Genomic DNA, 14,253 nt, shown 5'->3' with positions numbered 1-14,253 from the left:
ACAAAAACAATCAATTGAAGGATGCAAATTCAGTTCATTATCCATTAACTTGAAAGCTTTTAATATTGACATCTTAAGTGGCACGTGCATCTCGGGGAGTTTGTCATTATCGTCAACTTCAATTGAATCAAATCCATCACCATCCATGAACTCATCAAAACGAATCATTCCTGCATGGTTCCCATTCTCGCCTGCAGAAATTTGTTTGCTATCGGATTTGGCTTCCCACTCTTCACGCAGCAAGAGAGGAAGAGAGTCCCGAACTTTCGTTGCAACCATATGACCAAAAGGGCCATGTCCATCAAACACACCGCAAAATATTGCATTTGTGTTGCTTCTCGTACAAAAATTCTGCAATAGAAACATTCGAAGCAACTAGCAAGTCATAAACTGACCCAAATGGACAAAATTTTCATCAATAATTTTTTCCATTCCTGCTCAACAATAACCAACTATAACCTAAACTGACTTCAACTTACAAATTAATTTGAATTTCAGGATACTATCAGAGGAGTAGCTGTTAATATTGTTATTTCTCCACTATCGTTAAACATTAATAGCAAATGCATACCCCCAAAAAAATTTTTTAAAAAATGTGCATACTATTTATATGGACACGTATAATTTATTTTCAAACAAATTGACCTCCCAAACGATCATGGCATCCTGATTGGTTCCTTTCTTTCCTTGTTGAGTGTACAAACAGGATATGCTGTTTGAGCCATTGGAGAAAAGCCGGCCCTGAATCTGGTGTAGCGCCGGCTCCTCCGCTGCTGTGACTACCGCGCCACCACCACTTAACTTGCTAATAAATGCTGCAAACTCACCTGAGCTGCTCTTCTTTAACTTCAAATTTATCTTCTTATCATACTCATTTTCGCCTGGCCATTCAGCATCCTTGTTGTCAATCTTCGAATAACAAATACCCATCACAATTTAAGCAATCAAATTAAAAACCATGAGCAGAAAACAGTTGACAAAATCCAAGAAATGAGAGGAGAAAATTTGAAAAAGAAAAAGAAAAAAGAAGTGAAGACAGATAACGGTAGAGAGAGAAATGGCAAGATCCAGGTGAATCAGGTATGAGTAGGTATGTATTTTTATGACTTTCCTTTAAATATTTATTATATTGATTTTCTTTTGTTTTTGTTTGGTACCTTTTGAATTGAATGAGTTGTAAGTATATGAATTATAATTTGTTTACTTTAAATATCAAAATCTAACTTTAATTTAATTTTTAAATTTTAATCATACATTTTTATAGGATCCACAATTATTATCTGTCCGTCTCTCTATCTATCTATCATTTATATATATCAAATTATAAATTCAGCAACTTATAATTTTTCCTAACAAGCATTAATTGTGATTAAAAGTGAATTTTTAATTATTTTTTTAAAGTATAGTTGTGATTAAAAGAGAGTTTTTAAGTTTTTTTTTTTTTTTTTGAAAAAGTATAATATACTTTTTGCACAAATAGTTAAAGAAAAAGCTACTTTTAAACAAATTTTAGTGCTAATCAAATGCATTTTTCTATGCTGAACATGTTATTCAATAATTATTTTATTAAAACGCTGGAACAATGTTTGAAACAAAATTATTGCATGCATACGTTATTGTTTTGTCCTTTTGTTTTTGTTTACTTACTTTAAAAAAATATTTTTTAATTATGTGCTCTTGTAATTTGTTTAGAAGAGATTATTCAAAGTAAAAAATAATTTTATTAAAATAAAGTCGGGTTAAAAAATAGTAAAAGTCGTGGATCTATGTAAAAAGTTAATATAAAGTTGAAAATGAGATCGAGAAAAAATAATTTTTGAATAACTTGTAGCAATCAAATGCTTATCTCGTGTTTGGTGTGGAATAAGATCAAACTTTTATTAAATTTTGATAAATATTGATTAAATATATAATTAAAAATTTATAGATCTCGTGAAATATGTGATTAAAATAAATTATTAATTTTGACTTAGAATTAAATTCCACCAAAGAGGGGCTTAATGTGCTGTGGACAAATGGAATAGCAAAATCACACAAACAATCTTTTGGACCTAATGTAAATCCACGTACCCTGTTTTAACTTCTTTTATCTTGTCAATTTTTGTACCTAACATGTCACATCAAGCACAAAATTAATGGAGATATTTTCCAATCTTTTCGAATTAAGTGCATGTTTAACGATTTTAATTGAATCGAAAAGAAAAATGATTGTGAAAATAATGATAAAATCACTTCAAAAGTTAGTAGTACATTTCAAGTTCTCGAATGCTCATTATAATATGCTTTATCAATTGGTTGTTAATGGGGTGTTTGAGCAGCATTATTTAGGAAATAATACGTTCTTGAATAGTGTATTGATGGAAAATATGTAATTAAAAAATAAGAATTTTTTTTTATTTTTGCATATAATATTATTTTATTGAAAAATGTGTGGTTGAAATGATGTTAAATCACTGTTTAAGAATGCATTTTTTTAAAATAATGTGGCTCAAACAGGCACTAAATTACTGTGTAGGCTCTGTATCAAGGGATGTTGGTTTAAATTGATAGATTTGAATCACATTTGGTACGTAAAAGTTTTTATAAATGAATGAATAGATGTGAAACTCGAATTCAAATAAAGAAAGTTAATGCGTATTTATTTAAAATTTTTATTTAACAAGTATGTTGACGAGATGCTAATTTATAAAAAATATAAACGCATTGTCTAATTAGTTGTCAAAATTGACCATGACTTAATTCTAGCGTGAAGGTGAGAATTTTTCACGACACTACCTTTCTAAAGACTAAGTTAATTATTTATTATTTAAAAGGAAAAAGAAAATATGGTGTGAAATAACCATGAAGAAAGAGATGATTAACAACATGTACGAAAAGCAAAACACCAGCTAGTCAGCTACGCTCTTTGCCATTTTGATAATTTAGGGGGTTTTTTAGCCCCGTTTTTATGAAAAATGAATTTTAGAATAGTAGATTGATGAAAAATGTATAGTTGAAAAATAAGAAAAAAAAATTTGATTTACGTATAATGTTATTTTAATGAAAAATATGTAATTAAAAATGAGTAAAAAATACATTTTGAAAAAAAATGAGACAAAGCATTAATAATGCGTTAATTTACATTCTATAATACCATAAAAATTATACTATCAAAAATATTCAATATGACCTAACGTAATTATTATTGATTGTCACAATTAGGTAACAAGATTTTGGCTCTTGCTGGATTGTCGAGACAAGGCCCAAGGGTTCGTTTCTAGCAATAGCGAAATTCGACGTGTGCGTGCGCTTCTGTGCGTACGAGGGAAACGATGAAGTGGATTTTCCCACGTGGGTGTTTCTCTTCCATTTTGCAACCCGTTTTGCTTCACTCCAACCCGGGTCGACCTGTTTCCTGCTCCACAGTGTTTTCTTCGCACAAAACCCGGATTCCACTCCATCTCCGGCCGCCCACCTTCGGTGCCACCGTTGCAGACCTGAAAAAATGGCACATTTGGGCAAAAAACCTAGTCTCTTCTGTGGGCTCCACTTTCTTGGACTTGGATAACGGCCCGGACTCGACCCTTTTGCAGAGAGAGCTCACATGGCTCATTCAAGATGCATTTGAAAACCCCAATAAGGTTTCATTTCAGAATTCAAATGATGATGATTCAGTGGTGTCACTAAGGGCATGTTTGGATGATCTTTACGAGATGTGGAAACAGAGGATTGAAGAGAGAAGGCCATTTCAGTATGTAGTGGGGTGTGAGCACTGGAGGGACTTGGTGTTGAGTGTTGAAGAAGGGGTATTGATACCAAGGCCAGAGACTGAGATGATTGTGGACTTGGTTAATGATGCTGTAAATGAAAATGAGGAGTTAAGGAATGGTTTATGGGCTGATTTGGGGACTGGGAGTGGAGCACTTGCCATTGGAATTGGCAGGATTTTGGGTGATCTTGGTAAAGTTATTGCAACTGACTTGAGCCCTGTTGCTATTTCTGTAGCATCCTATAATGTGCAAAGGTATGATTTGCAGGTCAGTTGTCTGTTTTAGCTATATATTTCTCCTGTGTTTGTGTTGAATTTTTAGTGCTTTTTATTTCGATTTCTGACTTTGCTAAGAGGAAAAGGATATAATTATGCTGTTGACATCTTTATTGTATTCACTAAACTACAGCAGTATTAATAGCAATAGATACAACAGGCCTGGTCTTTCGCTATTTTGGACAACTTAAGAATGATATTGTTACCTAAATTAAACATATATAACAGGAGAAAATTGCGGTTAAGCAAGGATCTTGGTTTGAACCGTTAAAGAAAGTTGAAGGAGAACTTGCAGGACTTGTTAGCAATCCACCGTATATTCCTAGTGATCATATTGGTGGCCTACAAGCTGAAGTTGCTAAACATGAACCAAGGCTTGCACTGGATGGTGGTGCAAATGGCATGAATGATCTTCTCCATCTGTGCAGTGGAGCTGTATTCATGTTAAAACCTGGTGGATTTGTTGCATTTGAGGTATCTACACATTTTTCTCGATTTTTGGCACGATATATTCTATGAAATTTGTTACTTTTAACCTCAACCTCAATTTTTAGCTATAAGGGAACATTGATGCTATCAGGGATCTATATCCTACTTGTATGCATGTTGCACTTTTATTAAAGAATGATACAGTAAGAGTCCTCGTCATGGTATTTCCAGGAACTCAATTCCTGACTAATGATCAGATGTTTCTCTATCTGAGAGTCTTTCTATTGGTAAGCATTCCGGAAATTCTAATGAACCACGCATAGATCATGAAGGCACTTTAACTGAAAATACTTTATACATTTAGGTTATGTTTGGTACACAAGATTAGGCGGCACAGAAATTATACGTAAAATTAGAAGAGACAGTACTGGGTAGAAAGTATTAGGGTCAATTAAGGTGGTTAGTATTTATGAGTTTTTCATTAAAAGAGAATGCTTTTTGCGCATTTTTTGTTATCTGGCCTAAACTAACCTCACTCCATATTAAGTTATGCGGTTAGCTTAAGAAAGAAAGTACAAATAATATTCTTTTGAATAGAAAACTAAAAATTACTATCCACTTTAATCCACCCTAATACTATTGATATTATGCCCCCGTTTGATTATGATTTTTCACCCCAAAAAATCAATTTTTTGATCGTCACTTCCCTAAGTCAGCCGTCATTTTTGACTTCTTCACTCACAGGTAGGATCCACTTTTCTCTCTAATGGTCAAACAATTGATTCTCATAATCACTACTGAATAGGCCCATATATCTACTCTAATTTTTTACTTTCTTAATTCTTATGTCTAATTCGGTGTACCAAACGCAACCTTTAAAAGAATTACTCTTGCGGCAGTTTATGGTAAGATCCCCTTTTGTTTCAGAGCAGTTTTTTCAATCCCCTTGGTGTCAGAATGCTGAATAAGGCGCCGTAACTGACTGCTTACCAGTTACCACATAAGGATTTGGAAAGATGAGCTATTGAACTGCAGCGTTAATACTGTTAATTAGCTTGTAACATCACCAAATGGACTTTATGTTGAGCATGTTTCTAGCTTTCTTATTCACGGTGAGATATAGAGTCTCCTATTAACTGCATGAGATGTGAAGTCAAATCCTAGTATCGAGCTCTCAATTTTGGGAGAAGAGTGGTTAAAATGTGTCCATTTAAGGAAGCAGTTTCTTTTCATCATATACTTTTGACCTTCTTACTGCAGACAAATGGTGAAACACAGAGCAAATTTCTAGTCGAGCGCATGGATACTGAAACAAAAGGCAGCTTCCATAATGTGAAGATTATATCCGATTTTGCTGGCTTCCAGAGATATGTGACAGGATATAAAGCAAGATGAGCTGTTTATTGTTCATGCCACCGGTTATGGACACAGCCTTGGCAGAAAAAGACGGGAGATATGACCTACAGCCAGTCTGGTCTAATGAGCAGTCAAATGCCCTTCGTCCTTTTGTTTTCATCACGATGACCGCATGATTGATATGGACAAAACTGATATGGTGCAATTAATGAAACTGTAGCTTCTTTTTGTTCCTTTACTGTATTAAGTGTGATCAAAGTTACACTATGAAACATGACATAGTTTATGAGTCAGTTCAAGCCTTTGTGTTATTCTTTACAAGACAAATTGTAGCGCTCGTGGATTTTCAAGTCAGTAATGATTAGAATTCTTATTTAAAGTTGGTTCACAGAATATTGGTTGTGGGTGAAATGAGTACTTGTTGTAGATTACTGGGACAATTATCCAGAATAAGCCTCTATCTATTTGTCTGGGATTATTGATCTCAGATGAGGGCTATCTTTGCTCTTAATATATTTTGAACAAAGCTTTTTAATCCGGTCAAGTGTTATATTTGCTTGTGACAATGGCTATTGATAAGTAGCTATTTCCTCCACATTTTTCTGATATCAGCTTAAGTGCACTGAAGAGAAGATGATACAGAAACAATAGCAATGATTTAGATGAAAAATACTTCATGCCCCTTTTTTTTTTTTTCTTATCCTATTCACTTGAGGATGCGTAGCATAGGTGATGTTGCAGGAGTACCTTTCTAAGACGATCTTCGCCAATGTTTTTTACCTTTTTTCTGAGGCAACTTGAAGGGGCTCCATGTTTTCCTGCGCTTTGGGGTTTCAAAAAAACGTCCAGATGCTCGGGCTTGCTGGAGCCACAGCTCGAATTCTTCTTCTTCATCCATCAATTCAATGTCTAAATCCCATGGATATCGAGTTGAATTAAATCTCTGACCTGACGACTTCTCTGGTCCAACCATGTTTACATGGAAGCTTGGTCGATGAGTGTTGGGCCTCAAAGACATTCCCTATATTGAGATATAGCACCTTAAACTTATCAGTGAAATTTGATGTATGACATAAATAAACAATGTGCAAATGCAAAGCAACAGAGAAAACATTGCCAGGTTAGAAATATAACATAATGCCGAAAAACAAGGGGAGAAAAAATAGAGCTAGTTCGGCTAATTTTCAGAATGGATGACATTTTCTTCGACATGTAGACAATACAAACTAAGGGCATAAAAATTGCACTGACCTGACATGTAGCCCATTCTGACACGTCAAAGATCTTACTCTCAGCGCAAACAAAAGCACACGGTATTTCCACCTATATGGCAATGCAAATAATATATGTTCAGTGGAACCAAGAGGGGGAGAAAAATAGATGATAATTACAGGGAAATTTCTCTATACATCACTTGGGTCACCAAAATCACGTTAGTATTGCTGATAGATGTTTCATATTTTCTGAAACGTGCTACATAAAAACGGAAAAGGACACATCAAATACATTAATGCTGAGAATGCACAGAAACCACTTTCATAATTTGTCCTGCCGTATCAATTTTGAAGCCTAAAGCACAAATTAGTTCAGGAAGAAAAGATGAAGACCAAAGTATGAACCTCTAGGAAACAATTCACGCTCAATTATCGGTTCTTCTGTTTACTTACAAAAGATACTTTGACCATCTCTTGCAGGAGATAAAAATCAAGCACTGTCTAGCTAACAATCTCAAGAGACAAAAACCCTATTGATCATTAAACTAGACATGTGATGTCTAAAACAAGGAGCACCAATATTGCTTCAGGGGAATGTAATGTATAGGGAAAAAAACAGGTCCACAATACATGCAGACTATTTGTCGTATTCACTAAAAGTAGACATAGTGTTTGACAAAGCAAACTTCTTAAAACCTTTAAAGCATAGTTGATCAAGTACGGCAAAGTTAAGTCGGCTAATAAAATGCTGGTTTCCGTGCTTACTTTAAAAGACTCCATCTAATAACAAAATCCAAAAGCAACGTATTCCTGATTGCTTTCACTAATACTGCAAGTCTTCTATAAGCAATCCTCGCGTATCTGGCAGTGGTTCAAGGACCACATAAAACAAGATTTTGGACTAAAATATGCAATCTGCTATACATCCATAATTCATAATTCAAAATATTGATATAACAGTAATGGAACCATTAGAAGTTCACAGTGATTATCTCCACTGCAAAATGCATATATGAAATGAAAATATCAAGTTTTCACCTTTTGAGGGCAATCGAACATCAGCGACCCTTTTTCCACCCATCCATCACCATCTTTTGCTTGATGATATTGACGGCAATCCTGTAGCCAAGAAAATGCTCATCAATTAATTTACCTGCACATTGCGCATAAACTAAAGAACTTTTTCAATTTAAAGAGTAGCCTAACCTGACACCATCTTGCCTTAGCCTTCGTCCTATTGGTGCAAACCCAGATGTGCGAATTGCCGCACTTTGTGCACTGTATACGCCTTGACTCCTCAGAAACAAAACCAGCAGTATCCTGATGAATATGAAATTAGAACTGTTATATATTCTAATTAATTTTGTTTCCTGGCACGCGATAATGCAGAGTTGATGTATTTTGATAAAATAAATATCCAGCTAACTAACAGATAGTGAAGCCACATTCAAAAAACATAGATCCCTCCATATATTTTAACATACTTAAATGAACAAGAACGACTTTCTTTTCCATCACACTCAACACTTATTAACAGTTACGTAGGGACAAAAAAATGATAACGAGATATAGGTTTACAATCCAGGGTCTTGACTGAACAATAATTTTCTATTTAGAAAACAAAAGTGCGTATCTTATCTTCAAATTTACACTTTAAGATAAAAATAATGCTCCAATTTTTTCTGAGATCTAAAAATAGAACTATGGTCGCTAAACAAGCACACAAGAGACATCATATCTTCGTACCTGACGAGAAGTGCTAGGAGATTTCTGCAGAACAGCCTTAGATTCTTCTTCCAGTTTGAGTTGCTCGTCATAGTCCTTCTTCTTGACAAAATCAGAAAGAACCTGAATATGAACGTCATTGTAAGCAACAAAGAAACAAAGCAATACTGCACCGCAGCTTCCACAGCAAGACATTTTGGAAATAGCAAGAATCTAAGAAAACTTGAAAGACTCTTACTTCATATGCACATTGAAGTTTCTTAAATGATTCACTAGCCAGTGGACTTCCCATATTTTTATCTGGGTGCACAAGCATGGCCTGAATCAAAATATGTAAAAAAATTCAGTCATTAAGACATGAATGCATATGTAATAACATAAAGAGAGCCATCTACAGTCATAAAGTACAACTTTAACACAAGACTTTGATCTTCACATTCCTCAAAGAGAATGAGATGCCATTTTCATTTTGCCAAATGCACAAACCATGTTACTATGTTATGTTATCGGTCTAAGAAGAAGTACATTCCGTTTGAGTAAAATAACAAAATGAATGACCTTAGCAGTGTCAGTCTCCACTCAGCTTCAATACCTGAATTTAACTTACTTCCCAGTTACCGTAATTTGGTCTTCCCAAGAATCATATGGAGGCAACGTCATTACCCAATTGATATTCTTGGACATTATAAGATTAATAGTAGTTTCTCTTCTTGTTAGTGCATCCTTTTAAGTACAATGCTTTTCTAGGCAGTAGGCAGCTTTATTAAATGCAATCAGAGCAACAAACTTCGAACATCTAAAGATTCATTACATACAACCGGTAAAAAAGTGAAGCCATTGTTGATCTTGCTTTATTACTAATTATTGAATTTTGACACCCCTTCATAAATTGTAGTACCCATTTTCAGATTGCTCCAAACGATGACTTTTGTATTAAAGGCTATGCACAACTCATTCAAGTCTCCATTTAATTAATTGGTTGTTTGGAGTCCACCTTTTTTATGAATTTCATTTTGTCCATAATTTCATAGGATGATAGTATGTTATTAAAATCCCATTTTAACTTTTTGCTGTCTCGGTGCACTTGGGGAACGCCTACTGCCTTCCTAAAGGGTCATAAGAAAATATGAAATGCCAAAAATTAAGAAAGCACTGCTGGAGAACAACAGTATTATAATAAGCTTTAACCTTATTTATGTGCAACCGAGCTTGTCTACAAGGTAAATTAAGCAGCTGCAGCTATATCATGATTGCAGCTCATATTGTAAATGCGAGACAAATCTTGCATTCAAGAATTTGTAACCTCCTGATTTGTGGAGATCAATTCATTCAACAAGGAACAGAAGACAAACTTCTCACTGAACCATCTTAATCAATATACAACCTGGATCCTTATGGATATTGAATCCTTGAAAATCCCCTCTCTTGTCCTGTACCTTTCTTAATATTTCTCCGTACAAAATTGAATGTTTATTCTTTTTATTCTAAGACATCCAGAAGTAATATAAAATAAATAAATAAATAAAAATGATTAGGAAAGAATGGACCCTTCTATGCAGTATTTTAATATAGGAAGTATGAATCTACATTTGACATCAAGATTCAGAGATAGAGAAAAAATAAAAAATAAAAAAGTGAATTTTCCATTTTTCAATAGAAATTTATGCCACTGAAACTAGGACATCATAAATTGTCACAGAATATTTTGACATATTCTCCACCAAGAATGCAAACAAATAAAATAAAAAATAAAATTGACAGACCTGTGGTAAAACCTAGATATGCCAACTTTCAAGTAACTAGAATACTATTTCTGGCCACGTGCATTAAAAATAAGCTAAAACAAGATAAATCATCAGCATGCATGGGGGTCAAAGTATCATACCTTTTTCCGGTACTCCTTCTTCAATGATACGGCATCAATTTTCTTGTGACGAAGAAATCCCAATGCTTCGTAATGATTGGAACAGCTTAAAATCCGCTCCATTTCAATTGTTGAACTTGCATCTTCTCTAACCACCTGCTTAGCAGCACATTCCTTTGGTTTTTCAACAAATGAAATAATTGCAGGTTTGTGGGATGATTTACATGAGTGCAATTTTTCTTCTTCTTCGGTAGGACTAGAAAATTCACACTCTGTGGGGAAACAATCTTCTGGGAATGACTCAGATGCTTTATGCTCCTCAAAATGGGTGCTTTCACTCAAATTATCACACCAATGGAGTAAATATTTCAAGACATCGTTTGATAGGAATGAAAGGTTAAATGAAAGAAAAATCCCAAGCCATCCTACGTGAACTTTGACACAATAAATAGCATATATAGTTGCCATGATTACCACCAGCCGTGCATGATTTAAGGAAAATAGATAGCCTGCATTTCCAAAAAGATGTTAGTGTCGGTCAGGAATAAAAATGTTCAGAGCATAACATGCATGTGATTTGCTAACATTTAAAGGAATTACATTGAGCCAATCACCGGGAGCTGTTCTTCTAGACATAAAAATTAATTACTATCCCAGTTGGAAGAAAAAAGAAGGAAGAGAAACATGTTTTCCAAATGCCTTCAAAACATACTGTTAGAATGTAAAACAGAACTTAATATTGCAGTTTCTGAGACACTTGACATCCCAGGGACTGCTCCATTATTTATCCATGGGGATTTCAAGAAATAATTCCAAAAGCGCAGATATTCAAAGTGAATGGCTTATAAGAGGCAAATCAAATCGGAAGAAAATAACAAAACAGTAAAAATTCATAAGAACTATAGTAAGAATTTGCGAGCGAAGAAGTGAAATATATAATTCTTTTGCCAGAACTAAAAATTTTGTCCCCTGTCAAGCAATAATAAACTCACCCTCATCTTTTTTGGAAGAGATTAGATTTGTTCCATGAGTGGGTAAAACAAAAATTGAAAAGTACAAGAATATAAACTATATCAGGCATTAGCTAAATTCAAGGTAAGAGAAGAAGAGAACCAAAACATACCTCCAACTATGAACAATGTACTTGTTATCCAAAAGTTAGCATACATCCATAAAATTAGAATGGCAAACAGTCCCACAATAAAAAGTCCAGGAGCGTAGCCTAAGTGCCGAACAGCAACGACAGCAGCGACCTGGAAGGAAATATGCAACTAATGATTCTCACATTACTTATGAACATGTCCATAAGAACTTATGCAGCGGAAGCCTTTAGATTAAATGAGTAACAATAGAACATAATTCTCCAACATACTAGATAATTCCTTGTAGCAAGAGAGACTACCGAGAACAAGTGAACTAAAGAAAGGCTAAAATCAACCAACATCTAAACGAGAGAATCACATCAGCATTAAAACATGAATCATGTGATGCGATCATAAATAGATCATAAGCCTCTTCACGAGAATCCATTGAACGCACAAGTCAATGTACAATAAAAGGCATGAATCCAAATAAACATCATCTGATATTACATGTCTAACTGCAATAGGCCACACAGACAAACAAAACAAGAAAGCATATAACTGCCTAGACTTTGTGACACAGAAACGATTCCTTTCAAATAAATGATAACGTGATTTGAATAGAATTCTGTTGTGAAATGGATGAATAATAATTTATATGATTGCTCCAGCAACAGTTCATATAAGGAACTATTAGTACTGGCCTACTTATAGCTCATGCCAGATCTTATATTGATCCTCTATATTCATTATATACTCCAGGTTGATTTGCGATAAAAGATTAAACGAAACTGTTAATCGAGTCTATAACTATAATTTGCATCAACTAACAATTAGGGAATTCTTCATATGTTGTTACTATATAGAGGATACTATTGCACGAATGACATACTGGAGCATAAAACTCAAGTTTAACAATTTCCATACAACAAAAAGACAATAAGAAAGCAAATCCTGGCAATTCAAAATAGCAGAGGAAGGAAATGAGCAATAAAACGCGAAATAAAAACACAGAAGATAGGAATTCATAGGATACAAAGTCATACCATACTAATAAGCATGTAAAGAAGACATGACATCGATGTCAAACTCAGAAAGCAGCTCCACATAATAACTAGCAGAGCTGCCGAGCCCAGCTCAGAAAATGACCGGAAGCCATTAACAAAACAAGTTTTCCAATGTGCCAATAAGAACAATAGACCTCTCCCAGACCTTGCACACCCACAACAAACCATCGGCCAATGCCTCTCCAAAAATATACCCACTTTGTCCCTTGAAAAGCTCACCGTTGTTCTTGCTACAGAGTAACAATTTTTCCATTGCAACCATTTCCACGCTTGATTAAACAATCTAATATCCTCCATTGTTTAAACTACCTTACAGAATCTGATATATAACAGCTAAATAATCCTATGCAGACAAAAATCCATACAGCAAAGCTCCAATTTTTCGTCAATATTACCAAAATTGTGCTGTGGCAGCCTTCAATTTGAACAGGAACAAATTTATACCTCCAACACCAGTACTGTGGCATCAAACTATAAAACATCCCGTGATATGAACTAACAGAACTTCCCAGTTTTCAGCCACAAGAGTCATTACTATCCCAGAAGACAAATTCACAGATTCGCAGAAATTAGTTGCATAAAAAGAAGCGCAAAAACATCCCGAAGATTCGTACTACACGCAGTTAAAGCTAGGATTTCGTGAACTCCACAGTTGAGAATTCAGTAAATTGCTGGAAAATACAACGACGCTAAATTGCTTCCCCCGTACGTCTCATACAAAGCAAACCCATAAATGAACTCACAATATTTCCCACTTTTTTGACCTGAACAATCCTCCCACCACACCGCAAAAAGAAAATATTACTAAAGAAAGAAACCTACCCAAAAAAAAAAACCACGATAATACATAGAAAATTGAATACAGAATAACAAAATGAGCCGTAATAAATGAAGAAAAATTATGCAATTCTGGGCAAAACCGTGAGAATTTTTTTGATCAGTGGGAAAAAAGTGGACACTTGAGGGGATGCCTGTGCAAAAGAAAGAAGCAGCATGAGGTTAAAAAGTTTCAAAAAGGGTCATGAGAGTGAGACAACCAGTGATGAGGAGAGAGGATGCATCATTTTTAAAGAGAGAAACAAATAGAATTTTAGTTTTGGTTTATAAATTATGGATTAGGGTTTAATATGGTATATAATGATAATGGGACCCAGTCTGCTTGTCTTTTTTTAATTATAAGAGACAGGTTGTTCCTTATTGCTGGCAAGAGTTGGTGGATTAATTCTCTCCATTTACCTTTCCTGCAGTTCTCTTTATTTCTTTTAACTCCTCCCTTGAATTTTCACTACTTGGCGTTGACCGCGTAAATTATAAGGCAGAATGGATCGTTTGCATCGAATTTATGGAAACACAGCCGTAAGTATTCGTCGAATTATAGTGAGTCAATTATTTGAGCCGATTTTAAGTTGATACGTCCTTAATTTATACTGAGAACATTATCATATGCTATATAGAGTTTTGTTTTTGAATTCTAAGATCTTGTCAATATTAA

The 14,253-nt window shown here is 34.6% G+C and overlaps 3 protein-coding genes across 5 annotated transcripts in view; 1 reads left to right on the top strand and 2 right to left on the bottom strand.

Moving 5' to 3' along the window:
• LOC111408136 (probable protein phosphatase 2C 6) overlaps positions 1-1,079 on the bottom strand; it is a gene marked incomplete at its 3' end in the record, with an annotated part of 4,134 nt that extends 3,055 nt beyond the window's left edge. Inside the window, exons 1-2 of the mRNA XM_023037939.1 lie at positions 646-1,079; positions 21-351 (exon numbers count right to left, since the gene is read on the bottom strand). Coding sequence (XP_022893707.1) covers positions 21-351; positions 646-930 — 616 coding nt within the window. The remainder of the gene's footprint in view (positions 1-20; positions 352-645) is intronic.
• Positions 1,080-3,210: 2,131 nt separating this feature from the next.
• On the top strand, positions 3,211-6,346 carry LOC111407131 (release factor glutamine methyltransferase). 2 transcript variants are annotated; one of them, XM_023036450.1, is made up of 3 exons: positions 3,211-4,016; positions 4,253-4,498; positions 5,381-6,346. In XM_023036450.1, the coding sequence occupies exons 1-3, from the start codon at positions 3,312-3,314 to the stop codon at positions 5,429-5,431; spliced, it is 1,002 nt and encodes a 333-aa protein (XP_022892218.1). In that variant the 5' UTR covers positions 3,211-3,311; the 3' UTR covers positions 5,432-6,346. The 2 variants fall into 2 exon arrangements, with proteins under 2 accessions (XP_022892218.1, XP_022892217.1); XM_023036449.1 differs by having other exon boundaries at positions 3,212-4,016; positions 5,714-6,346.
• A 162-nt stretch (positions 6,347-6,508) lies between these two features.
• Positions 6,509-13,855, bottom strand: LOC111407130. Of its 2 annotated transcripts, XM_023036448.1 has the most exons (10): positions 13,682-13,855; positions 12,741-13,525; positions 11,736-11,865; positions 10,634-11,121; positions 8,987-9,067; positions 8,770-8,871; positions 8,230-8,343; positions 8,062-8,142; positions 7,061-7,132; positions 6,561-6,830 (listed from the first exon to the last, which is right to left on the bottom strand). In XM_023036448.1, the coding sequence occupies exons 2-10, from the start codon at positions 13,056-13,058 to the stop codon at positions 6,561-6,563; spliced, it is 1,656 nt and encodes a 551-aa protein (XP_022892216.1). In that variant the 5' UTR covers positions 13,059-13,525; positions 13,682-13,855. The 2 variants fall into 2 exon arrangements, with proteins under 2 accessions (XP_022892214.1, XP_022892216.1); XM_023036446.1 differs by having other exon boundaries at positions 6,509-6,830; positions 12,741-13,854.
• Between the last annotated feature and the right edge of the window lie 398 nt (positions 13,856-14,253).

The sequence above is a fragment of the Olea europaea genome, chromosome 13, assembly GCF_002742605.1.
Source record: "Olea europaea var. sylvestris chromosome 13, O_europaea_v1, whole genome shotgun sequence".
Lineage (NCBI taxonomy): Eukaryota > Viridiplantae > Streptophyta > Magnoliopsida > Lamiales > Oleaceae > Olea > Olea europaea.
The sequence above is the reverse complement of the archived record's forward strand: the minus strand, read 5'-3'. Positions and strand labels throughout refer to the sequence as shown.